The following is a 27,763-nucleotide window of genomic DNA, read 5'->3' as shown; positions in this document are numbered from 1 at the left end:
TGAAAAAGTATCAGTCTTTATCACTGATACAAAGAGATTATTTAACCACCATTAATTGTAACTGTACTGTGCATAACAAAATTCATCTTTCTATAAAAGATAATTATTACTTTATAAATTGATAACATAAATTTGATGAATGTAGGTGGCTGGATGATGATGATAAAAATGATGACTTCTGCTGAAAATATTTAACTATATACATTTTATTACCAAAAATCTCCTAGTTTTGCATGGCAAGGGTCCAAGGTCTGCTGGTGTGAATGACCTAAGCCAGTGTATGGCTAAGGACTTTGTATGGTCAGAATTCCTAGTACCTTGTGGATCTCTTGCTGTCTAACACTGGGGAGATCCTTGGTCTCAATAAATGAGGCTTATTTATTCATTTATTTATTTATAACTTTTGTTGGAGTTACTCCCTTTGCATCACTATTTCTGTAACTACTTAATGTAACATTTCTCTCTCTTTCTTTCTATATTTAGTTTATATAGCCTGTTGTCCAATCCTTTTGATTTTTCAATAAAATTCACTGAAATAATATGAAATGAAACCCCTTTCGTTGACCTCTTCTCTTCCTTCTCTAATTCGCATGGAACTGGTAAAGTGCCAATGCGATGATATTCTGCTGATGTTGGAGAACGTCTTTTTGGTATTCTCGTCGCAGCCTCCTAGGATCCTCCATCTCCCCTGAGGATGGTGAGAGTAGTGACTATGAGCTCCTCACAGGGGCCCTATATATACGCCAATAATACGCTAGATGTACGCTAGAAACACGTTCCTCATAGGTTACTAATACGTAAAATAAGTCCATATGCGTTGCAGATACGTTAGATATAGGTTAGAAGTAAGTTAAAATACGGTAGCTGTACGGTAGACATTTAGCTGACGAATCTTCATTTGCAATGTCTACTTTTCAATGCTACAAACTATTAATACCTCGTTCTTATTATTAACAGTTAATCTACCAACTTTTCGTCAACAGTCTGTTTATTAACATAATTCATTATAACGCAGTTCTCCGTTTGAGTGGGTACTCGTAATCCGCGAATTCATGTACCCACGAAATTGTGTTTTGTCGGGAAACCACGAAATTTGGGTCCCACGAAAATATCTGATTTCCCACAATGTTTTATCACACTACGCACGGTTCACTATTTACTAATACATTGCTTACTACGGCAATCCTCCTCCTTAACTGCGCTTTACTGTCTCTCTTTAATTCTCTGCATTGTCTTATATTGCTTGCTAAACTACACACTGGCTTCTATTGTTCCCTTATCTCGTAATCCGATTAGACTATACATTTGCACTGTCTTTTTACCGCCTCACTGGTTCCGCGTTGTTTACTGGCACTTCGTAGTCTATGATCTCTCGGATATCTTCTCTAAGGCTACCGTGTATACTACATGTACCTCATCATATGCTAAACTTTGTTAATTTCTTTTACTAGGCTACAAAACTGTTTCTATGTCCTCCTTGGTGTTTTAGCCTTCATACTACATGTGCGTACAATGAGAAATGTGGACATATCAAATTATTTAGTGCACAGGAACAGGATTACTATTTAACCTGTAAGTTGCACGGAGATTTTTTGCAAACAACGGTTTATTCCAGGCTCCTCCTCGTGTTAAACGATTCCCCAGGAACGAATTGAATAATATCCTAAAGAAGTTGCCCGGAGGTGATTCACACTTCATTACAATGGTTGTCAACTCCTCAATAATCTTTGTGGTGGCCATGCCTTTCACTTGACGAATGGTTGCGTCATTGTTTCCCAGCTTCAGCATCTTTCTTTATGCTTCAGTTTCCCCGCTATATTATAATCTTTTAGTCTATGTTCGCACACACATAGTAGCATTGTTCAACGATGCGGTCAGTGTAAATTCTGCCTTCTGGTTTCGCTAGTCGAGGGGCTCATTGTTTTTACATATTAGTTGTATCCTATCATAATTCTATTACGTTTTTATGTAATGTAAGTGTTATGTGTTTTTCTGTGTTTTTCTTGTGTATCGATGGAGGAGCAGGTTGTTCCGAAAATTTGACAACATCATATTGTCTACACTGTAAACATTACTACCTTGTCCCATATCCCAATCGGACTCGAGTCACAAAGCAGATACTTTCGCTTATTAGCTACAATACATCGAGTTTTATTCCATTGTCCTAATCATTTTACTACAACGTGCTTTAATTGTTATTTAATCCTTAAAGTTACCCTGCCACAATCTGTCGGAAAAACTGTGGTAAAATTGTAGTAATAAAAATCTATAAACACTTGATGTATATTGTTTTGAAAAGATATACAATTTCAATAACTTATATCGATGTCAAGAATAAGCGTGCGAAGACTTTCCCGACGGCTACTTCTCACCAAATACAGGGTTGAGGCCATGTTTAAGTAAGAAAATTAAATAAAATCTTTTTTATTTCATATCTTTGACACGTTTCACTCCCTGAGAATGGGATTAACGGAAAGTTTATAACGTTGGCTAGAAATGCCTGAGTCATCTTGCTGATTAAAAAAAGTGCGAAAGTTAGCACAACGTACCCTTAATATCAGCTTTAATTCTCCAGAGTCATGACCTTTTTTCACTTAAAAAAATATCGCATTTTTGCGAGGTTTGTATCATAAATCAAAATAATTGCATACAGTTAAGTTGAACGTTTTGTTATAGTTGTATTGTAATAGTAGAGTATGCAATGATTTTCTTTGTGTGTTTTTGTCTGAATTATTTTAATGTAAATCAAAATCAATATAAACAATGCTAACATTTCAAATGTTTAATTTTAAAATCAATTGATTACTCGAAATTAAGTTCTAAAAACTTTGGTTCCAATTTAATCATTGCCTTTGTTTCCTTTGCATTTTCTTCTAGCGGAGGAGAAATAATATTGTTTTCATCAAATGGTACTGGACGATAATTATTTCCATATTCATCATTTGACACTTGACGAGAATTATTTCCATATTCATCAGGTGACACTTGAGGATAATTATTTCCATATTCATCATTGGACCCTTGACGAGAATTATTTCCCTATTCATCATTTGACACTTGACGAGACTTATTTCCATATTCATCAGGGGACACTTGACGAGGATTATTTCCATATTCATCAGGGGACACTTGACGAGGATTATTTCCATATTCATCAGGTGACACTTGACGAGAATTATTTCCATATTTATCAGGTGACACTTGACGAGGATTATTTCTAGTTTTATCAATCAATACTGCATCCTTTTGCCGTTTATGTCCTGAAGCTGAAAAATATAACATTTTCCCACATGAGGACTCTGTGCACTTATAATATTCAATAAGCGTATAATGTTAAATATGATACAAAACTACTCCATTAATTTATATAGTGTAAAAATATTATAAAAATAAGTTCAATTGTATCAATCACCAAGTTTATTTAATTAAGGAAGTTAATCAGTATTAAATTGTATTCAGTGTAAGTAGATAATGATATGAATTCATTACCCGAGACCCAGTGTTAATAACTAATTGAGGCAATCAGATAACTGATATTAAGCATTAGTGGTTTACAGTGTTAATAACTAATTGAGCCAATCATAACTGATATTAAGCGTTAGTGGTTTCCAGTGTTAATAACTATTTGAGCCAATCATAACTGATATTAAGCGTTAGTGGTTTACAGTGTTAATAACTAATTGAACCAATCATAACTGATATCAAGAGTTAGTGGTTTACAGTGTTAATAACTAATTGAGCCAATCATAACTTATATTAAGCGTTAGTGTTTTACAGTGTTAATAACTAATTGAGCCAATCATATCTGATATTAAGCGTTAGTGGTTTACAGTGTTAATAACTAATTGAGCCAATCATATCTGATATTAAGCGTTAGTGGTTTACAGTGTTAATCTATTAGCGTATATCTAGTTTAATTTATTATTGAAGCTAACCATTTAACTTATATCCAGCATAAGTAGTTACATGTAATGATCTTAATCCATCAGTTTTCATGTATGTCTATTTAGTAATTATTGAAATTAATCAGTACAAGCGTAAGTAGTAAATGGTGTAAATATATATTAAACTTATGTCTAGCGTAAGGTACATTTGTACATGTATTAGTGAAGCTAACCAATAAACTTATTTCCAGCGTAAGTAGTTAGTGGTGTAAATCCATTAACGTATGCCCATTTAATGATTATTGAAGTCAATCAATGAACTCATATCCAGCGTATTAAACTAATGGTGTTATCTATTAGCGTATATCCTGCGTAAGTAGTTAATGGTGTAAATCCATTAACTTATGTCTATTTGATCACTATTTAAGTTTCTCAATTTCATTTCATTTTTTTTTATTTAAGATTCCTCGGGTTTTTCTCAAATACATTTTATTTCACACCTACCTGGAAACTTCCGATGTAAAATAAAGATGCAAACTGTCGAAAAGATGACAATGCCGAGAGCTGCTACTATGATTAATGATGTAAAGATATGCGATTTGTTGACCCCTTCTTCAATCTGGTTGGTCACGTTTTCTCCTGAAAGATATAAACTAACTATTATTAATCTAAATAACATTTTTTATTTTTATTTTATTTTTCATTTTTTTTTCAACAGTATATTAAACATAACACATCATATTTCAGTCTCACATTCTTAATTTTCACACAAGTTTTTTGTTTGTCTTGACATTTTTTTTAACATTCTTATAATATTACATCAATTTGGATACCAATGCAAAAAAACAATTATTTTCTTTACAAGTTTGAAACAAGATACATAGACTAATTTTATATGCATTGTAGTTGAGAAGCAAACAAATACAAAAAAAGAAAAAAACAAACAGTTTGACTATTGTCACATGCTGAAACCAGGATATTAGGTGTTATGTACCATTGTACTGTTTTAGAAGAAGATATAGGAAAGAAAAGAGTAATAAAGAAAGAGAGGGAAAAGAAAGAAAAGGAAGGTTGGAGAGGTGTCGAAGGATTTGACAAGGGCTTATTGTTCAATTTTGTGTAAATTTTTGTACATACGCTACTTTTAACAGGAATTACATTGGTACTATATTATTATAATTAATTTACATTTCAGTTATATGGCCTGCAGTAATCTTTCCCATTTTTTTTCATTCCCTTTTAAAATAAGTGAGATAATTTTCACCATTACCTACAGCAATGTATTTTTGAGAATTGTAAATATCTTTAAGTAGGTTTTTCAAAGTTAAAACTGATAGACCAGTTTGCAGACATCTAGCCTTATAAATATATAGTTAAATGATAAGAAGTACTAAATTATCAACATTGTTTTTTCTATCATAGAAACCAAAGATAAAAGATTCTTTATTAAAAGCAAATGGAATTAATAACACATCTAGCAATGATTCAAAATCTGTTAAAAACACTTGAACTTCTTAACATTCCCATAATGCATGAACTATAGTTTCTGTGTCAGTTTTACAATGAAAACAATATGGACTATTAACAAGACGTATTTTATATAGATATGAATTATTAGTTAAACTATGTTGATTGATTCTAAATTGAAGCCACTGTAGTTTTGAGTTTTTACTAATTTTGAAGGGAATGGTATAGATTTTCTTCCATATCTCTGTGTTAAATTCAAATATTTCCTCCCGCTTCTTCCTACCTGTAGATATTGTATTATTTTGGCATAGAACATGGTAAAAGTCTTTAGTTTCTTTTTTGTGGTTAAGAAAAATTTCCAAAAATCTTGATGGCTGTAAAACAATTTATTTCTTCTTTCTTTAATTAAGTTATAAACTATTGTTACCCCTTTCCTATACCATTCCCTATAAAATATACTCTTGTTTTGTACTTTTATTGATTTATTATACCAAATGGGTGATTTGAGAATATTTACCTTTTTGTTTCCCAAATTTACAACTTTTTCAGCTAGCTTGCACCAACTTATTAGCACATCTTTCCAAAATATTTTTTTACAACTCTTCTTGCATTTTAGCATATAATCAGTACCACAATGAGCTATAATATTTCCATTTCCACATAATTTAACAGAAATATGCCACTTTCCTTCTGTTGTATATAGTCTCCTAATCCAGGTTAATTTTAAAGATTCTATAAATGATTGTAAATGTAGCATTTTGAGTCCCCCTTCCAGATAATTCTTAATAACAATGTCTCTTTTTATTTTATCTGATTTGCTGTTCCATCAAAAATTATAAAGTTCAGTATTCAGTTTTTTAATAAAGCATTCTTCTGGATTTGGTAAAGAAATAAAAAGATGATTAAACTGTGATATAAGAAGGGACTTTATAATATTAATTTTTCCTATTGGTGTTAAAAATGCCTTGAGCTTAACATTTTTTTATATTATAGTTTAGTTTTGGAATTTGGTGCAAGTCCACATTAAATTCAATGCCTAAAACTGTAAATTTTGTAATTCCCCATTGTAAGTTCCACTCTGGAAAGTAAGTATCATTACTATATTTTTTACTGCCAATCCAAACAACTTGTGTTTTACTTTTATTTGCTTTTAATCCAAAAATTTTTGCAAAGCTGTTTAATTCATTAAATGATTCTTTCATAGATCTTTTTGTACCATCTAATATAATTGAGGCATCATCTGCATACTGAGATAATAAAATAGGAACATTATTTATATTAATACATTTAATATTCTTATTAAGTCTAAATCTTATAGCAAGTACTTCTACACATAGAATAAATATATAAGGTGCGATTGGATCGCCCTGCCGACAGCCCCTCTTTATTTCGAAAACATTTCCTCCCTGATTAATAGAAGAGATTGCATTAGTATGTACAATTTTTATCCACCTACATATATCATTCCCAAAATTAAAAACAAATTAAAACTGTGTTTATAAAATCCCAACTAACAGAGTCAAAAGCCTTTTCAAAGCCTATTATTAAAAGCATACCAGGAATTTCATTTTCTTCTGCATACTGCATGCTATCATAAATTAGCCTTGTATTTTCCCCTATATACCTCCCTGCAATAAAACCAGTCGGATCCCTATTTATTAATTTATCTAAAACTGTTTTTATTCTACCTGCTATTGAACCAGTTGCTATTTTATATTTTATGTTTAGTAATGAAATTGGCCTCCAATTCTTTAAAAACTGCCTGGGTCTGTCTCCCTTGGGTAGACATGTAATTATACCCTGTCTTTGAGTTATAGATAATTTTCCATTCATAAATCCGTAATTGATAGACCTTATTATAAAATTACTTAATTTCCCCCAGAAACATTTAAAAAAATCAGCTGTAAAACCATCTGACCTAGGACTTTTATTATTTTTCATATTTTTTAAAGTATTTGAGGCTTCGTCTAATGAAATGTTACCCTCTAATACTCATGATTCCTTTTTATCTAGTTTAGGAACATTATTGTTATAGGTATTTAAAAATGCATCTAGATTAACATCTTCAATATTACTATTACTTGAATATAAATGTTGATAAAATAATTTTACTTGATTTAAAATATCTTCCTGTTTTCTAATAGTTTCCCCATTTCCTTTTTCTAAGATTGGAATAGTTTTCGAAGTAAAATTTCTATTTTCTAGATTTAAAAAATATTTTGTTGGTTTTTCTCCCTCTTCAACCCATTTAGCTTTTGATCGAATGATATTTCCCGTCATTTTATGCTGCCTAATTCTTTCTAATTCCTTCTTTTTTCTTCTACTTGATTAAAATCTATATTGCCATAGGCTTCTAGAAATATTAAATAACATAATATTTTCCCCGTTTGATTGCAGTGGGTTTTGCATCAGAGCAAAATATTGTTATATGAAAGTAATATGAATTAAGGACATCAGCTACTAGGCGGTGTTCCCAAACCCCCTAGATAAGATGTTTTTACCCCAAAAGCGATTTGGTTGTACATAAACCACCGTTTTCAAGGGTTGTCCAATACAACTAAATACCTAAAAATATAAAATGCATAAAGAACATTGATAGGGTCAATTAGTGACCGCTTAAACTCATTGACCCCTGAAGACACATTTGAACTCTTCCAATTCAAAGGTTTGAATAGTTCATTATGAAATTTCAGGGGTCAATGAGTAAAAGGGCAATACATCGATGTGTTATAAACCCAGACATGATTACATGACACCCCAGCCGGTTATAAATAATATGACAATGAGAAAACTAGCGATGCCCAGAAGACACTGCAAAAAACGGAATGGTAAGCAGTAGGGAAACGAAAATTGTATGTATAATTACGAGGTAGTACTTATTGAAACATTCAGTCAAATATTTATTTGAATTGTTTTCGGTCAAAAATGAAACCATATACAATGTCATTGGAATTAAATCGTTTCTGCACCATCTTTGGGACTTTATCTACTTTTCTAAATTGTGAACTAAATTATTATCCAAACATTGATACATATCCTAATATTAAGGTAACAGGATTGTGTCGCCATTTCTCAATAGAATTTCTTCAAACTTTGTAGTTATATTGCTTTGAAGTAAAGAAAATTTTCTGCCACAAAAAAATATAGGTTGTCAGAATTTTAAGGATTTTAAATGGAAATTTATGTAAAAAGGAGTAAATTTTGAAGAAAAAATGAAAGACACAATTGTTTGCAAATAATGTCAATAAAAATAATACTGCCATAGATTAGTAATGCATTAATGTATATCAATTTAATAAAAGCTGAAATTGTGTAAAATAAATTATCTATAAAGGATTAAAAATTGACATTTTATAATAAAAACCATATACACATAGTAATTGCATGTAAGAGTTATCTGTCTTGAAAAACTTCACAGTAGTGAAATAGGTAGCCGGTTTCCTGAAGTACAGAAAAATGAACACATGTGTCTCATTGATAAAAAACAACTGAATTAATGCCTGGATTGCCTTGAAATACTTTAATATTGAGAGAGCACACAGTTCTGTCAATAGTAAACATACAATATTCATCAGCTTAATTATAAACATTAGAATATGCGGAAATTGTGATACTGTCTCCCTACATCGGATTTTCAACTAGGGATGTACTTCCTATTTCCGTTTATCAATACACTCCAATGACCTTAAGTGAACATGGGTGCAATCATATGGAAAAAGGGAAGAGAAACAAAATCAAAATACAAAAAAAAACCCAAAAAAACCACTTGCCTGATGAAGAATTTATCGGCATGACTGAAAATGGCTGGGATCTGCTCCACGGGTTCTCCCTGGCATTATAATTATTCCTTACACAGTGAACCTGTCGGGTAAGACTAGAGAAAGCTAGAACCAACGTGTAATAATCAAACATCAAACAAAGACGAGTGACAATAAAGAGACAAATCCACAACAACATTTGACCCCTGTGACCTTGAAAGTAGGTCGAGGTCATTTTAATGAGGAAAATGTATAGCATTTCATCCCAGGTATCGACTGCCCAAATATCATGACACTGGGCCTTATGGAACTTTAGAAGAAGATTGTTAAAGCCTTTAACCAATGTTGACATTTGACCCCCCGATTAGCACTTAAAGATGACCGTCGGTCTCATTATTATGATAGGTCTGATATAAGTGTACACATTTATGTGTGCATACTTACTCATGTAAATAATCATTTTTCTCACCTACTTACCTCCACATAGTACTCTCCCTCTTTGATGCCGTGGAATGTATGCGTATATATTGTTACATTATCCGGTATCTGTAGGACGATGAGATAGTCACATGAGTGATATACATGAATGGAATGATTACTACACATTCTTAAATAGAATCATTCTATATGCATTTGTATAAAAGTTAATATAAAAAATGATAATTCTGATGATAATAGAATACGAAAGTAATAAAATAAAGTTCTGATGTTTTCATATATAATATGAAATAAAATAATACATAAAAGAATGGACACACATATAATACAAAATAAACAAATATTGTCTTTCAAATTTATGTTTTGTTTAGACGTTAACTACGAAAATTCAAAGTGAGTACCTTATATGTCTGTACTGGTTCATATTGTTCTGGATACTTATGGAGATCAATTCGATAGCTTATTTGCCTATGGACCAGTCTTGGAGGAATTGGCTCAAAAACAACATGTACAACCTCTCCTTCTGGGTAAACAGCGACGGCAATTGCAGACTTCCACCCAAGGCTTAATTCGGTTAAGTTCGCGTTTTTTGTAACTGCGAAAAAAGTGAAAAGTATCAGGAACAAAATAAAATACATCGGAGTCCTTATTTAATGTGCATTCCCTTTATAAACAATTCATCATTATGCATTTGGGCCTTCTGCTGGCTTTCGTCGAAAAGTTATATGTTTTGCGTATACACACCGTGGGGTTATTCCGTCATGATTTGACATGAAATTAAGGTCATTAATACCATTCCAAGAAACGAGGCAGTAAAGGAAGATGATCGAAATCACAAACGGTCTCAATTTGACAAAACTGCATTACAGTTTTTGAAACTTTCTTCGTAATTTTGATGTATTGTGTAACACTGAAGCTAAAATAATAAAAATGAAAAAAGTAGCACATAGTTGATAATTTATTCACAGTGACTTAGTGACCTGTTATATATCTGTTTAATTATGTCAACGATTTTCTCTATTTTTTGCCTAAATACAAATTATCACCATACAATAATTGTAACAAATTGTATTTCAAAGGAGCTTAACCGAATCGCAAGGAACAAGGATCAAAGTGAGGGGGCGTGGTGTTGATTTCTTCATACCTTTCTTTTTAACATTTGTATTCTCTATTGTCACAAAAGATGTTTTGGCACAGACAGGAAGTCAACAACACTGCCATTTTTTTGGCCATGCACTTTAAAATCCGTACTTCCGACGCAGGAAATACTCTATCTATAGCGTAATGGCTCTGACAGGAGAACTACATGTAAACGTGTATTTTTAAAAGAGTTCAATGTAAAATTTAAGTAATTACCTTTGCTAGCGGAGATGGTTGCTTGGTAACTCATAACAATTGCGGGGAACAAAGATGTTATAAACTTAGATATTAAAGGAAATGTAAGCACCTAGACTAGAGTACATGAATTGTTAATGCTAGACGATTGCAAATCTTAGTAAAATACGTAAATTAAATAAATTATCATGGTTTTATCTAGATATCCATTTAACATTTAAATGAATGAAGAAAACTTTATTATGTCATTCTTCAGTTATGTAACAGGAATGTCATACGGCCTCCTGTTCTCGGTACCTGCCTAGACGGAATTGGATCACGACAACTGAACTAAGCAGTATAAAGCACACCAGTAATATGCCCAAAGACCTACGAGGCCTCTAGTTATTATTTGTGCTTAAGTGGTAGACAATACATCAAAATTAAGGAAAATGTTTAAAAAAAAATAGCATGCTGTTTTGCTAAGATGTCATCTGTGATTTCGGTCCCCCACTTAACCCCACATATCTCGGAATGGTCTCTAAGCTGACTAGTTTCGTGAAAGATCATGACAGCATAACCCTAAGGTATGTATATGCAAAAAATAAAACTATGATTGCCACCAGAAAGCTTTTTATTCATATTCTTTTTCATCAGCATTTATATCTTATTACACCCCAATGTTATTTCAAGTGCTACATGTCCCCCTCCAGAACCTCGTACAAACTTGCCCTGAACTTATTGAACTTATTGAACATATTTTGCTATATTTGGTGTTGTATTTGCAATTGATGAATATCCTGTTTTACCAATATTCGTTAAAAAGGTAGGTGACAACGAGACATCATTATGAAGGCACTAAGTATACAGGAATTCTAACTTCGAGCGCAACTTTGATGTCAAAACCTCAGCCAAAGTCTTATTTCTACGCCGTCGGGTAGAGTATTCCACACAAAAATGTACTTACAAATAAAAGACTTTATCAAGAAACATTAATGACACAGTAAATAATTGGAAATAACAAGAAATAGCTAGGTCACAAAGCTTGACACTAAGTACGTAGCATGATTCCAAATACACAAACTATCGTAATGTCGGCATCCTAGGAGACCATATTACACTGGGGAAAGGCATCCAGCACACAGCACATTCTCCCGTATATAGGGAAATATAACATTAAGATAAACACACTTACTGTTAAAAACTGTGATGTGATACGTCAGCGCCAGGTGATCCCGTGACAGTTGGATGATACACACTAATTGTTAAAAACTGTGATGGGATACGTCAGTGCCAGGTGTTCCCGTGAAAGGGGGATGATATACACTTATTGTTAAAAACTGTGATGTGATACGTCCGTGCCAGGTGTTCCCGTGACAGGGGGATGATATACACTTATTGTTAAAAACTGTGATGTGATATGTCGGCACAGGGTGTTCCCGTGACATTGGGATGAGACACACCTACTGTTAAAAACTGTGATGTGATACGTCAGCGCCAGGTGTTCCCGTGACAGTTGGATGATACACACTAATTGTTAAAAACTGTGATGTGATACGTCAGTGCCAGGTGTTCCCGTGACAGGGGGATGATATACACTTATTGTTAAAAACTGTGATGTGATATGTCGGCACAGGGTGTTCCCGTGACATTGGGATGATACACACCTACTGTTAAAAACTGTGATGTGATACGTCAGCGCCATGTGTTCCCGTGACAGGGGGATGATATACACTTACTGTTAAAAACTGTGATGTGATACGTCAGCGCCAGGTGTTCCCGTGACAGTTGGATGATACACACTTATTGTTAAAAACTGTGATGTGATACGTCAGCGCAAGGTGTTCCCGTGACAGGGGGATGATATACACTTATTGTTAAAAACTGTGATGTGATACGTCAGCGCCATGTGTTCCCGTGACAGGGGGATGATATACACTTACTGTTAAGAACTGTGATGCGATATGTCGGCACAGGGTGTTCCCGTGACATTGGGATGATACACACTTACTGTTAAAAACTGTGATGTGATACGTCAGCGCCAGGTGTTCCCGTGACAGGGGGGTGATATACACTTATTGTTAAAAACTGTGATGTGATACGTCAGCGCTAGCTGTTCCCGTGACATTGGGATGATACACACTTACTGTTAAAAACTGTGATGTGATACGTCAGCGCCATGTGTTCCCGTGACAGGGGGATGATATACACTTACTGTTAAAAACTGTGATGTGATACGTCAGCGCCAGGTGTTCCCGTGACAGGGGGATGATACTCACTTACTGTTAAAAACTGTGATGTGATATGTCGGCACAGGGTGTTCCCGTGACAGCGGGATGATATACACTTGCTGTTAAAAACTTTGATGTGATACGTCAGCGCCAGGTGTTCCCGTGACAGCGGGATGATATACACTTACTGTTAAAAACTGTGATGTGAGATGTCAGCGCCAGGTGTTCCCGTGACAGGGGGATGATATACACTTACTGTTAAAAACTGTGATGTGATACGTCAGCGCCAGGTGTTTCCGTGACAGTGGGATGATACACAGCTACTGTTAAAAACTGTGATGTGATACGTCAGCGCCAGGTGTTCCCGTGACAGCGGGATGATATACACTTACTGTTAAAAACTGTGATGTGATACGTCAGCGCCAGGTGTTCCCGTGACAGTGGGATGATACACACTTACTTTTAAAAACTGTGATGTGATACGTCAGCGCCAGGTGTTCCCGTGACAGTGTGATGATACACACTTACTGTTAAAACTTTGATGTGATACGTCAGCGCCAGGTGTTCCCCTGACAGTGGGATGATACACACTTACTGTTAAAACTGTGATGTGATATGTCAGCGCCAGGTGTTCCCGTGACAGAGGGATGATACACACTTACTGTTAAAAACTGTGATGTAATATGTCAGCACAAGGTGTTCCCGTGACATTGGGATGAGGTGAAGGACGTATAGGTAACAGCCATGATGGGTACATTTTGAGCTACACGTATCAAATACTCTGTACGATAGCATAATCTTGACTGTCTGCAATATATATTTTTGTATAATATTAATATATACAGGAAATATTTAATAAGCATCAGGATGTACACGTAGTTGTTTTATATATTTTGCTGCTGTAACATTATGTTTTAAACGTTTGTGTAACGTTTTCATTACATGTACATACATGTTAGAAACAGATTAAATATTATAATGCAGCCGGTGTCGTGTAATGTTCTTTAATAAGCAATCCCAAATAAAAAAACAGGATTTTCGGCAAGTTAATTTATATATAAATAAATATGTACTTTATACATTTGAACATGAATATAAGGAATTGTTTGTGTGATGGAATATATCATTTTGATTAAAATAAATATTAGTATTACTGAAATAAATGTGAATGAAAGATCGAATTACTGGTAGCATGGGAGAAATGAAAGTGTAGTGTGAATGAGGTGACAGAGGCCTCCTGCGTGAAGTTATATTATGTCAGATGGATGAATCGGGGACACTCCAACCCAGCATCTCTCCTAAAAGATACAGGGGATGGGGGACTTTTATAAAGGAGTATAGACATTCCCGTAAATAGGTCTTCTCCTCTATCGTCTTAAACATTTACTTAAAGTGATTAGCATTCAGCACAAGGAATTAATGTCTTCAACAGTTTGGAAGATATACTTTCATCAGGCTCTGATGCATTTTCATACTTAAAAATTAAAAACAAGTTGTCGCTAGCATGTCTATGTGTTTTACTTTGAAATCGACAACAGCTCCGTCACGCTGGTTCATTCTGAGGTCACACGTTTTACAGCAGCTTGCCAGCTCCCATATGTAAATACAAGGAAGGAAAACAAACAGCCTAAAGTAATCGGTGTCAATTTTCGGAACCTGAGACATGAAATGCACCAGTTTCAGTAAATAGGTTTATGGACGGTAATAGTGAGACAGGTACGATCTGGCACGCGGTCGGCCCTAACAGTATTGTCGTTACCTGCCCAGAGAGGCTTAGGTTGCGTTTCTGTGCTTTTTTGAATATAGTTGGAAATTAAAATATTTCTGTTTTCAAATCCGAGATGATCACTTAACAATTTTGAACAGTATCTCCTTGTGATGTTACTAATGCTTCCCAGTGTTTTATTTTTGTCCCATGTCGTCATTATAGTCACAATGTGTGACAAGGTGTAAACAATACAGGGAAGAAAACCATAGAAACATATGTCATACCAGGAAACTTTTAATACAGTGTAAAGATTTAATGATAGGGTACACTGCACTGTGTACCTAACATCTATGAAGATTTCGATTTTTTGAAAGGGCTCCTAAGCAATTTCCATATATGTTTTTGGCCTTCTGTGATATTAAAAGTGCCTTCATGTTTTTGTTTCGGAGTCTGTTTGATAAATATATATACATACACACATTTTGAATATGTTTAAGGACTCTGAAACATGTATGAACATGTTGCACAGTTTTGTTAATTCCTGGTAAGTTACATTTTAAGCACATTTTTGAATTACATGTAGATATATATACATTTTGTGCATCCATGGAATTGTTTGCTAAGTGCGTAATGATAATATATGTTCGGGCCAATGTATTCATGTATATCCTACCTGATTGTGTTTCTCTGTTGGGAGGTGCACTGTTCTCTGATCGGGTAGCCAATAATAATAGGGATCTCCCGGCCTATCATTAAGACTGGTCATATTTACTACCAAATCCACATCTAAATATAAATACAGTTACGTTTTAGTTTTAAGCAGGAATATGATTAGTTTGTATTTGAACATATATGTAAATATAAAATGTTTGGCACTGAATTGCGCGCGAAAAACATCCCTGTTCGGAATAAGATTCATCAGTATGTTATACATAATAAAAGCCAAGTTTGTTTTGAACAGAAACAGTTATTGAAAACTTATTTGCTAGCCGAGTCGAGAAATAAGTTTTCAATTCCTGTTTTTGTTCAAACTTAGCTTTAAACATATCCCTGGTTTAGAAAAAACGCAAAATCTTAAATCTAAAATGTATTAAGGTGTTCGGGTAATGAATATACACATATTCTTAAATAGCAACCAACCAACAAAGACTGTTTTTTCAACTATTGAAGTCAAGAATTAGTGTTAATAACATAGTTTAGCGGTGGTGGTATTTTAAGCGTTTTTTGTGCTTGTTTCAAATATTAAAATATGATTAAACGAATACAAATGTATGTATATTGTTTTCTATTGCATACCTCGATTCGTCTTGTTATACGAAATTGACACATTGAGAACAGGTTCAGAAGAGTTTTCAGCTTCAGCTCTCACTAGGCCTGTGGACAGCATTGATAGCATAGAGGTATGCCCACTAGCTGATTCACTTACTCCTCTCTTGCTGGTTAACCGTGGTTTTAGCTTCAGTCGACATTCATTCCATTCTGAAATGTTAATTTAACAAAACTGATCTGAACGGATAATGACAATTAACCGATATTGTTTTTAAAGGATAGCAAAACTATTCTCGAAAGTTGAAAGAACAAATATATAAAATAAAGTTGTTATCTTAGTTCAGGGTCTAAAATTCGTTTGCATATCGAAAGCTTTGTATCTAAATACATTCATGACATGTACTCTTTTTTGAGTGAGTGAGTGAGTGAGTGAGTGAGTGAGTTGAGTGAGTGAGTGAGTGAGTGAGGGAGTGAGTAAGTAAGCGATAAAGTATTTCAAGTACGTTGCTGTTTAGTATGGACTGTTTGAAATTGCACAGTTCATACTAAACAGCAACATACTTTAAATATTTTATCGCTTACTCACTCAAAATATGGTGAATTTTATACACCGAACAAGAAAATTGGGAACAGCTTCAATGTTTCACACACACACACATACACAAAGAAAGCTATAGCTTACTACATCCTGGCCGCGTTGCATCGCAATTTTAGAAAATTAATATCGATAATATGAACAAGGACGTAAAAACCCTCATCTCGTTGAGAAATTAAATAGAAGAAAATAATCTACTCTATTGTCAACAACGAAAAACAAAAGAAAAACATCGGAACTTTTCAAATACAACTGAAAACCAGGAGTCGTATTTAAGAAACCATCTCATTCTTAACTTGGATTCTGTGCTCTAAACAACTTTCTTGCAAGTCGCTTAAATCATGTAAAACGGTAAATACAAGTCAAGTGTAAACGCTTCATACATTATTTAGATAAAATCTCTAACAATAGTCTTCAAAACCATTAGGAAACCGTAATTTTATTTATTAATCAAAAGAGCAAGTAATTTGGTTGAGGCACATTATCTGAGTTTCAATATGAAAACATTTTCATAAACACATTCAAAAAGGTTAGACTGTTCCCAAGCCATAATATCTACTGGCATACAAGAAGATTATTCACTTATGTCCAACATACCTCGCTTATTACGATCAATGCAATTCTGTGGTGGCCTGAAGGAAGCTTGAGTCTACAAGAAAAGAATACACAACGGATAGCTGAACATCTTAAGTAGGTATGTGCATACTGATTAGAAACTATTGTTTAGTAAAAGAGTTGTTACACATTGGCTTTCGTTCACATTAGGGTTACATTTTGAACATGATTTAAGTGATCAATGATAAAGTTGGTCACGTGCATAATTTAATGTATGCAGTTATAGAAAAGTTAAAAGGGACAGAAGGACAATTTGTACATAAAAGGATATACTAACAAAGCATATAATGAACACGTCAACGACAAAAAAACAGACAACACCTTATATGCGTCAACACATGGGTATAAAATCCATAACAATTGACAGTAGCAAAAAGCAGGGGAGAAACCGACCATCACCACGCAATTACAAATCTTGGAGTAATCAGAAAATAAATTATGACAACAGAAAGCAAGAAGATACCTCAAAAACAGGGCAACAGGAAGCAACAATATCTCTAAAAGAACACGAAAGTCGCCATGAACACAGACCGAAAAATTCAAAGTGAAATCAGAGCCCAGTTGCACAAACAGTGATCAGTTCAACAAGTCGTGAAGGCAATTGTTCATAATGGGATATTTGGGAATCCTCTCAAAGTTATAAAGATATATTTGTATTTCAAGTTTGTAGGTGCTCATTTGGAGACTATAGAAACAGTTAAGCTTAGATTTGTTGAGGTGGAGAGAAAATGGAGTACCTTTGAAAAGAACTACGACATGGGGACAGTACTTAGCGACTGCCCCACGATAGCCTTCAACCCACGATCGAATTGTGCATTCAAGAAAATAAAAAAAAATATATTGAAGGGTTCATTATGATATTGTGTAAGTTAAGCATGTAAACACTCCGTTATGCTTCACTCCACATTAGTTTGTGTTTGTATTAGGAATAAGAACATTGAACATTGTTAGTAGTCGTAGACGGTCAGACGCTTAAACAACCTCGTAGCCCCTTTTCAGCTAAGCATTTTAATATGTTTTAGCATACACTTATTGGAGGTTTTCCAGTTATGTTGACGTTAAGCTGACTAGGAATTAAACGACCGGGTCAAAGGTCATTGGAACTTAATTTTATCCCAAAATGCATTTTTATTGATGTCTACAGCCAAATCCTTAGAGATGTGTGTGGGTCATCAATAATATCTGTAAATCCAGGAGTGTATGATAACACTAGTAATCAAAGACAGCGGAAACATGTGGCAGACACTGAAAAACTATAGCTGGAAATTAGGTCAAGATGTCGCTGGTAAGACTTCTAATCCGTCACCAGTGTTGTATCGTACAGGATCATGCTTTGATGGCATGTTAAAATGGTAGACAATGATTATTTGCTTGTGTGTATGACACAGGCGAATGCACCCACTAAAGGTCAAATAAAGTTGACCTATTGTTGTGATATAAACGATGTAGTTTACACCTTAGCTTGATGAGGGAACAACCTGTGGTTAACGTTATTCTATTCTATTAAAAAGTTAACATTTCGACGAAGTAGAAGATGTTTTATTTTTATTGTTTATTGTTTGACCTACATTTGGGCATTTTTTCAGAATGTGTATGTCTCTTTGAAATAGAAACATGTACTAAATGTTAAGAAATGGGCAGAATAATACTGTAATTTCGGTTATAATGCAACCCCTTCGATCAAATAAGATTAATCAGTGAATAACAAAATCGAACAGAGGATTCGTTTGTTAACTATCTTTTTAGAACATCAAAAAATAACACTTCTAAGATAAATTAATCACACTACAAGCTCAATATTAACTGCATCAATGAACTTCTACCACACGCTCTACCTGTATTCATTGCAGATTAAGGTTATATAAGAACTCGTGTACATATATACAGTATATAAACTTAGCGTTTTTATATACAGTATACAAACTAAGTGTTTATAAATACAGTTATAAACTTAGTGTTAATATAATATATACACTTAGTGTTTAGCATAGACGAAGTTTTACACAAACAATCATTTTTGAAAAACGACACTTTAACTTACCTGACATTCCTTTGGCCGACATGGCCTATTTCTTTCGATGAAATCTCCTTGACATCCAGATGTTACCATATGTATATTGGTAAATATAACGATTATCTGATATATTGTATATTTCATGTCCATTTTTCCTTTTTACCTTCAGATATTACGTGTTCTTTATGGAAGGAATAAGGATAGAAAGACCGACCTACTTTAACTGAGTGCCTCGTACTCGGGTATTTATTGTTAAATAATGGGGACGCAGTAGTAAGATGATATTAGGGAGTGCAGTCACGGAAAGTCTAGCTTACATAGTCATTGACACACTTCTGTTCATTTGTTCTTAGTAACAACCAGTTGGGTGTTTATTTTCATTTTAGCACTACATGGAGTTCGTGTTTGAATTATGTTACATCAATCAGAAGTTAGCTATGCATAAAAACACGATAGTATAGACAGACAGGTAGTTTTGTTTTGGTGGGATAGGTAAAAATCTGATCGAAAGTTAGATATTATGGAATGTACACAGTCGACGTCGGTAACAGAATCGTTCATGCTTAACAGTTTGGAAAAGGATTTTGCAAATTTTGTTTATAACAATGCATCACCTTTGACGTCATGTTCGGTGTCCATATCCATTTCAACAAAAAGGTACGTTCAGACAGCTTAACTGCCGTTCACTACAACGCAAAACTGTGTGAACTTTTCTCTTTAATGAAACAGGAAATATATAAATTAATGTTTTAGAATTAAAAATACCTGATATTGTTTAAAAGCTCTGAATCGTTTCAGATTTTTATTAAGTAGTTTGTAAAATAAAATCTCACTGAGCATGGTATAATATTTGTTTTCGTATAGAGACACTATGGAACCAGTCATGCATTGAACCAATTCTACACCTCAGTATCAACTTTTCTCTTGTGTAAATGACATGCAAGCTTGGTCACCTTTTGCATTCTTATAAGATAAAAAAAACATAGTCTAACTCCGTCATGTCATATGAAATATATTTATTCATTATCAAATTTCCTGATCTTAAGTTTTCACATTTGCTATGAAAACAATCAGTTCATACTACCTTTTTACAAAAACACAAATACCATCTAGCAATACACATTAATAGTTGCAGTATGAAACACACATAAAATATTACACCATCATATAAAAATGACAATGAACCTATCACAGAAGTGAAAAATAAACAAAAATATAGCGGAAGTGGACTAGGTCGATCGTCGGCGATCAGGTAGCTCAATTTGCAGAGTTCGTCTAGCGTTTGGAAGGCCCCGGGTTCAATTCCCGGTTTGGCCATTACATATCTCTTTCTCTTGTTATACAATTGGTGAGCAGGCCAACCATTGTTTCAAGCAGTGGGTAAATTGTTAGCAAGGGGATACCCGAGCAAGTGTTGTATAGAGTGCTGTCTTCGGGGTCGAAGACTTAGAAAAAGGAGCGAAGAATGTATCGTAACTGGACTGGGTCAATCGTCGACGACCAGACAGCTTAAATTGTTGAGCAGAGCATCCGTCTAGAGTTTGGAAGGTCCTAGGTTCGAATCTCGGTCGGTCTGGCGGTGTCATTTCTCTTTCTCCTTATACAAAAATATACCACACCGCAAACATATAACAACAAAATCACAACTCCAAATCGATTCAATAAGGTAACAGGAGCTTTTTCGACCCAAAATAAAAGGTCGGAAGTGGTTCCGAATGGTAAACGTTTCCTGTTGAAGCAAAATATCTCACTACTTAGTGCTTGACGATGACATATAAACTACACCCCATACTTGCTTTTGAGCCATTTCTTTTGAATGTTTTATCGACCGTGTCATTATGAATGACCTGAAACAAGTTGATAAAAAACACGCTTCGTGGTTTGCTTGCTAAAGGCCAAAATAATTAAGAAGTATTGTTGCAAGTTCAAGTTCTAAATATTTATTAATGTTTTCGACGATTATATTATCAAGCAGAACAAAAGTAAGGATGGATATCGTTCCTGATTTGTTATAAACTTTTAAGCATCCTATACCATTCGAACAAAATTTAGTCTGCTTTGCCTGATCTAGCTGGTAAATAAAGTATTTATACAAACGCTGTAAATGTGCATAATGAGAAAAGTAGCTTCTAGAAACATTACCTACATCATGACGATTTGGGCAATCCTACATACTAAGAACTTCAACAGAACCTTGGATCCCCATCTTTATTCATATTATAATGATAATAATATACACCATTTATATAGCGCCCTACATAATTTATAAAATTACTCTAAAGCGCTTTACAACATATGGATAATAGTATTAGTCATAATTGTGAAACAAAAATGGCTTACAATCACCATTATACCTTAAGCAAAAGATAATTATCTCATTGTGCACATGAATAAATAAAGGGTGGTATGTGCAAAGAGCCTAAACTGCAGATGTGAAGAGGTGAGTTTTGATGTCCTTCTTGAATTTGGCCAGCGTATTTGACTTTCTAATAGCAGATGGTAAGCTATTCCACTATTGACGGGTGATACAGGGTAACAAGCTCCTGTAGGTACTGAGAATCTGTTCCATTCAGTGCCTTGCATGTGTACACCAAAATTTTGTACTGCGACATGTATCGTACAGGTAACCAGTGCAATGGCTTTTGTGGAAATATTGTAAAAGAAAACGTGAATTCTACGACTGCAGACTGCTCCTTAAAGTCGGTTTCAAGCCAGGTTTGTTGTGAATAATAGGTATTAGGAATGATCTCTCCCTCTGCAATAGAACACTAGGGAGGAATTCCACTACAGTTCTATATAAATATAGAAATATGTCCTTGATTTCGTTCTGATCATGTCTCTAATGCTTTTCGGCCACCATCAAACCATTAATGATGTTGCTCAGTTACTTATTCAGATCGTATTGTGATCGGAGGTCAATGATTTAAACCAAGTTATGGCCCAATTAAACTTTCACTCCAAGAAAAGTATTGCTGATTATTTTATTTAATCTATATTTTTGCCATGAAATTGTTCGGCAAAATATCGATTTCTTTAATGAGATGATAATTGATAAATCTATTTTCATGCCAGAAAAAAATGTTTCCAATATCCAATTCAAAGTTTCGTTCTTCTGAGCAGTAGTATGGGGATATTTAAAGTTCGACTCCAGATTTATATTATATACACATGTATCTTTTATATTTACAATGAATCATCATGTATACAGAGAAAGGAGAGTGTCGGTATGAAACTTTGACATCGTATCTATAAGTGTACAATAAAAACCATATACAGTTTTAACAACTCAATTTAACCATAGCAGCTGGCAGTGTAAAGCGGGGCTAAATTTTATAGCTCATATGGCAGAAACTAAAGGGTCATAGGTTCAACATTTGCTTTTGATGTTAGAACACATTTTGAAACAACTTGTTGGACTTTTCTGACAGATGCAACCTGTTGTTAAATATATCGAGACTTCCATATTTGTTACAGAAACTTTTCAGCTGTATTTATTTTTCCAATTAATTGCTCCAATGATATTGCTATGATACACATAAATTTAATACCTCGTCATCCATATATCCATTTGGATAGTTTAATTTTTCAAGTCGTGTACGTATTGAGTCTTTTGATTCGCGCCGCTGATTTAACGGTGCGTTTTGATTACCAGACGGCAGAACGGTTCTTTCATTGGCGTTGTTGTTGTTGTTGTTGTTGTTGTTTTGAAATAATGCTTCCACTGACGGTCTTGTGTCCCTTTGCAGTCTCGCTGAAATGAAGGAAAAATAATTCGAAAGTAGATTAACATTAAAACAAAACACGAATAAATACGTTTCTGTATTTTTATTGAATAGTAGACATTTCATGAATAATGAAACCTTTCTTTGTTCATGTTCTCTGTATAAGACAAGCCTTACACTTGTGTATTACGCATCAAAATCGTTTCTAATTGGACAAGTGAAAGGCAATTAACACAATGACGATGCCGAATGGTTTGATTTCTTGTCTGTAATATAGATTAATAAATACAACAAACTTATTTTACATCTAAAATTGATTTTTCAAATATATTTAAAAATAATCAGCAGGACTTTATTTCATTGGTAAGATTTCTTTCATTGTATACTCTTAATTGCAAATGTATCGAAGATATAGTCAATTTTAGATTGAGATATAATGTACCTTTTATTTTTCGACGACAAAAGAATACGATGATAGCGAGAAGCAAAACTGTAAAAATCGTTACAAGAATTTGAATCTCTGTGTATCTACGCTTTGGCTGAATAGAGATCTTCGGGCGTACTGCTTTATATTCGTCGGGATACTCTATACAAGAGAAAGAAAAACATATTTACTTTAATAAAAAACATTTTTTCTTTTATATTTCGTTTTTGTTTTTGTTTTTTAAACTGTTCAACACTAGTTTTCTAATTCGATTAAAAGATAAGCTTAACGTTTAAGTAACGTTTAAAATAATTGTATATTGATAAATCCTTTATGATTTGGGGATCATAAATAATATTGGTGGAAATAGAAGCGTTTTTAAAATGACAATAATATCATCAGTTATTTGTCTGCATTAAATAAATATTTCATAAGCTGTACCTCCTAGTTGTATTATTAGCCAATTATAAATTTAACATTTAAATAATTCATTTTTAGTTCACGATAAACTTTGGTATTTAAATGTTTAACAGCATCTTTGATATTTGAAGATCTTGCATGTTTTGGGTGAAGTAAAATCATATTATCAGTGACAACGAATACAGGAATAAACATTATATATACCCAGATTGTTAAGACGTAATTAAGAATGCGGTTATTTAGTTTCACAAAGAAATAGTGACTAACTATAGATACATTACCTGGTAAAGTAAAGTCTGCAGATTTTACCCAAGTTTCAAATGGACAGCGGTAGCAGTTTTTATATTGTATCTGTAAATATATATTTTAATAATGACTTACACATTATTTACCTTCCTATACAGAATTATCTAAACAACTCGTTAAACTTTTTATATGAACACTTGGTTTCGAAACAAGTTATAGAGAATGCAAAACCAGGTTTGATATATATCTTGATATAACTTCAATGTAAATAGTGTTCGAAATGTCTCTATTCATGCATAAATGTATTCAAAAGTTCCTTACCATAACTTCATAAATGCCGCTAGATTCATTGAAATCAAATATACACCCGTAGTAGGCGTCTGCCTGAAACATAAAGGACAATGACAACCTAGTTTATAACTGTAATTGCAGTAAAGTTAACTATACGCATATCAATAGTATAAAGACAGTACCTTTCGAAATTAGACAATTGCTTATGAATACAAATTGGTATAAGAATGAACAAAATAATAACGTGTAGTAATCATGAGGGTTTCACTTTATTGTGTAAATAGTTTGCGAGAGTACTTATTATAATGCATGGTATTATATAATAAGATTGAATATACAATGCAACACTACCTTGTTATGCCTTATTGTTGTGTTCCGTTTTAGCTCCCATGTTTCCCAATCTTGGAGAGTGATTACATAAAATGTATTTTCGTTTACAAACCGAGACGGCAGAGGTTCGAACACCACATGTATACCTCTATCATTTCGGAGAACTGCAGTCATGATAATTGGTTTCCATTGACTATCTTTGGCATCTTGTAAAAATCGACCTGAAATATTCATCATTGAAATTAAATAACTGTAACCTTTTCCCTACTTCCGCTGAAATATGTTTATCAGAAGAAAGCCCCATTTTCCTTCCGTGGATATGCAACACATTTTGATAAAAAAAAAAAGTGCCTTAAGCAAAGTTGTTTATATTTTAGGTATATTTTGTTGCAGAAGAAATATTGTAAAAAATCTGTGCTTAAAGCATGAAGACCTTTTTTTTAACGTGTGACTTTCGGAAAAAACTTTTTTCGGAAGTTCATTTCAAATGAATATATATATTACTGTGTTGATTTTTCTTTACTCCATTAACATATCGAATGATGTATAACATGATATAATAATGGCACTATTTCGTGAAATAATAGTTATGTATTTTCATATGTGTAAAGCAAACATTTAAATGTAAGGATAATTTATACCTGTTGTCATACATACACTTACGGTTATATGATGTTACTTGGTACGTTATACTTTGTCCGGGTAGATTTTGACGTTCTGATGAAAATATCGTTATGGTCAGTAAATACAAATTTAAAGACACTTCACACTTCCCCCAATCACAACGAACATTACATGTGTCAAGGTTTCCGAACGAGCTGCGAAAACTTAGCATCTGAAAAAAGTAAAATGATAACTGAATGTGTGTCTTGTCATAGAGAGTTTGCTTTACAATGTGTGTCTAGTCATAGAGAGTTTGCTATACAATGTATGTCTAGTCATAGAGCGTTTGCTATACAATGTATGTCTAGTTATAGAGAGTTTGCTATACAATGTATGTCTTGTCATAGAGTGACTGCTATACAATGTATGTCTTGTCATAGAGAGATTGCTATACAATGTATGTCTAGTCATAGAGAGTTTGCTATACAATGTATGTCTTGTTATAGAGAGTTTGCTATACAATGTATGTCTTGTCATAGAGAGACTGCTATACAATGTATGTCTTGTCATAGAGAGTTTGCTATACAATGTATGTATAGTCATAGAGAGTTTGCTATACAATGTATGTCTAGGATAGGAAAGTGAAGCATGTGGCTCAACAACCAGATAATATACTATATGGCTGTACAGCTAGATAATACACTATATGGCTGTACAACCAGATGTTTGCTATACAATGTATGTCTAGTCATAGAGAGTTTTCTTTACAATGTATGTCTAGTTATAGAGAGTTTGCTTTACAATGTATGTCTAGTCATAGAGAGTTTTCTTTACAATGTATGTCTAGTTATAGAGAGTTTGCTATACAATGTATGTATAGTCATAGAGAGTTTGCTATACAATGTATGTCTTGACATTGAGAGTTTGCTTTACAATGTATGTATAGTCAAAGAGAGTTTGCTTTATAATGTATGTCTAGTCATAGAGAGATTGCTATACAATGTATGTCTAGGATCGGAAAGTGAGGCATGTGGCTCAACAACCAGATAATATACTATATGGCTGTACAGCTAGATAATAAACTAAATGGCTGTAGAGAGTTTGCTATACAATGTATGTCTAGGATCGGAAAGTTAAGCATGTGGCTCAACAACCAGATAATATCCTATATGGCTGTACAGCTAGATAATACACTATATGGCTGTACAGCTAGATAATGAACTATATGACTGTACAGCTAGATAATTAACTATATGGCGGTACAACCAGATAATACACTATATGGCTATACAACCAGATAATACACTATATGGCTATACAACCAGATAATACACTATATGGCTGTACAACCAGATAATACACTATATGGCTGTACAACCAGATGTTTGCTATACAATGTATGTCTAGTCATAGAGAGTCTGCTATACAATGTATGTCTTGTCATAGAGAGACTGCTATCCAATGTATGTCTTGTCATAGAGAGTTTGCTATACAATGTATGTCTTGACATTGAGAGTTTGCTTTACAATGTATGTCTAGTCATAGAGGGTTTGCTATACAATGTATGTCTAGTCATAGAGAGTCTGCTATACAATGTATGTCTTGTCATAGAGTGACTGCTATACAATGTATGTCTTGTCATAGAGAGACTGCTATCCAATGTATGTCTTGTCATAGAGAGTTTGCTATACAATGTATGTCTAGGATAGGAAAGTGAAGCATGTGGCTCAACAACCAGATAATATCCTATATGGCTGTACAGCTAGATAATACACTATATGACTGTACAGCTAGATAATACACTATATGTCTTGTCATAGAGAGTTTGCTATACAATGTATGTCTTGTCATTGAGAGTTTGCTTTACAATGTATGTCTAGTCATAGAGAGTTTGCTTTATAATGTATGTCTAGTCATAGAGAGTTTGCTATACAATGTATGTCTAGGATCGGAAAGTGAAGCATGTGGCTCAACAACCAGATAATATACTATATGGCTGTACAGCTAGATAATACACTATATGGCTGTACAGCTAGATAATAAACTATATGGCTGTACAGCTAGATAATACACTATATGGCTGTACAGCTAGATAATGAACTATATGACTGTACAGCTAGATAATTAACTATATGGCGGTACAACCAGATAATACACTATATGGCGGTACAACCAGATAATACACTATATGGCTGTACAACCAGATAATACACTATATGGCTGTACAACCAGATAATACACTATATGGCTGTACAACCAGATAATACACTATATGGCTGTACAACCGGATAATTACCTATATGGCTGTACAGCTAGATAATACACTATATGGCTTTACAGCTAGATAATACACTATATGACTGTACAGCTAGATAATACACTTCATGGCTGTACAACCAGATAATACACTATATGGCTGTACAACCAGATAATT

At 33.7% G+C, this 27,763-nt stretch overlaps 2 protein-coding genes across 2 annotated transcripts in view; both read right to left on the bottom strand.

The window, feature by feature from the left end:
* Positions 1 to 3,039: 3,039 nt before the first annotated feature.
* Positions 3,040 to 19,515, bottom strand: LOC110461239. The gene is made up of 10 exons (XM_021514630.1): positions 19,321 to 19,515; positions 17,262 to 17,313; positions 16,097 to 16,279; positions 15,474 to 15,586; positions 13,755 to 13,899; positions 9,949 to 10,142; positions 9,587 to 9,655; positions 9,122 to 9,212; positions 4,389 to 4,523; positions 3,040 to 3,266 (listed from the first exon to the last, which is right to left on the bottom strand). Exons 1-10 carry the CDS (start codon positions 19,441 to 19,443, stop codon positions 3,040 to 3,042), a joined length of 1,332 nt encoding a protein of 443 aa, XP_021370305.1. The 5' UTR covers positions 19,444 to 19,515.
* Positions 19,516 to 21,882: 2,367 nt separating this feature from the next.
* LOC110461231 overlaps positions 21,883 to 27,763 on the bottom strand; it is a 25,225-nt gene continuing 19,344 nt past the window's right edge. The window contains exons 5-10 of the mRNA XM_021514620.1: positions 25,390 to 25,561; positions 24,748 to 24,947; positions 24,427 to 24,489; positions 24,141 to 24,210; positions 23,458 to 23,601; positions 21,883 to 23,044 (exon numbers count right to left, since the gene is read on the bottom strand). Coding sequence (XP_021370295.1) covers positions 22,818 to 23,044; positions 23,458 to 23,601; positions 24,141 to 24,210; positions 24,427 to 24,489; positions 24,748 to 24,947; positions 25,390 to 25,561 — 876 coding nt within the window. The 3' untranslated portion in view covers positions 21,883 to 22,817. The remainder of the gene's footprint in view (positions 23,045 to 23,457; positions 23,602 to 24,140; positions 24,211 to 24,426; positions 24,490 to 24,747; positions 24,948 to 25,389; positions 25,562 to 27,763) is intronic.

The sequence above is a fragment of the Mizuhopecten yessoensis genome, unplaced genomic scaffold, assembly GCF_002113885.1.
Source record: "Mizuhopecten yessoensis strain PY_sf001 unplaced genomic scaffold, ASM211388v2 scaffold10591, whole genome shotgun sequence".
NCBI lineage: Eukaryota > Metazoa > Mollusca > Bivalvia > Pectinida > Pectinidae > Mizuhopecten > Mizuhopecten yessoensis.
Note: the sequence above shows the minus strand (reverse complement) of the source record. Positions and strands in the feature narration are given on the sequence as shown.

Bases quoted from the DNA above. Each gene is read 5' to 3' on its own strand.
- LOC110461239 (XM_021514630.1), bottom strand. From the start codon at position 19,443: ATGGACATGAAATATACAATATATCAGATAATCGTTATATTTACCAAT. The intron at 4,524-9,121 runs GCAAGTGGTTTT...TATATCTTTCAG, and splicing joins GCCGATAAATTCTTCATCAG to GAGAAAACGTGACCAACCAG. The intron at 3,267-4,388 runs GTAGGTGTGAAA...TATATTTTTCAG, and splicing joins TTTACATCGGAAGTTTCCAG to CTTCAGGACATAAACGGCAA.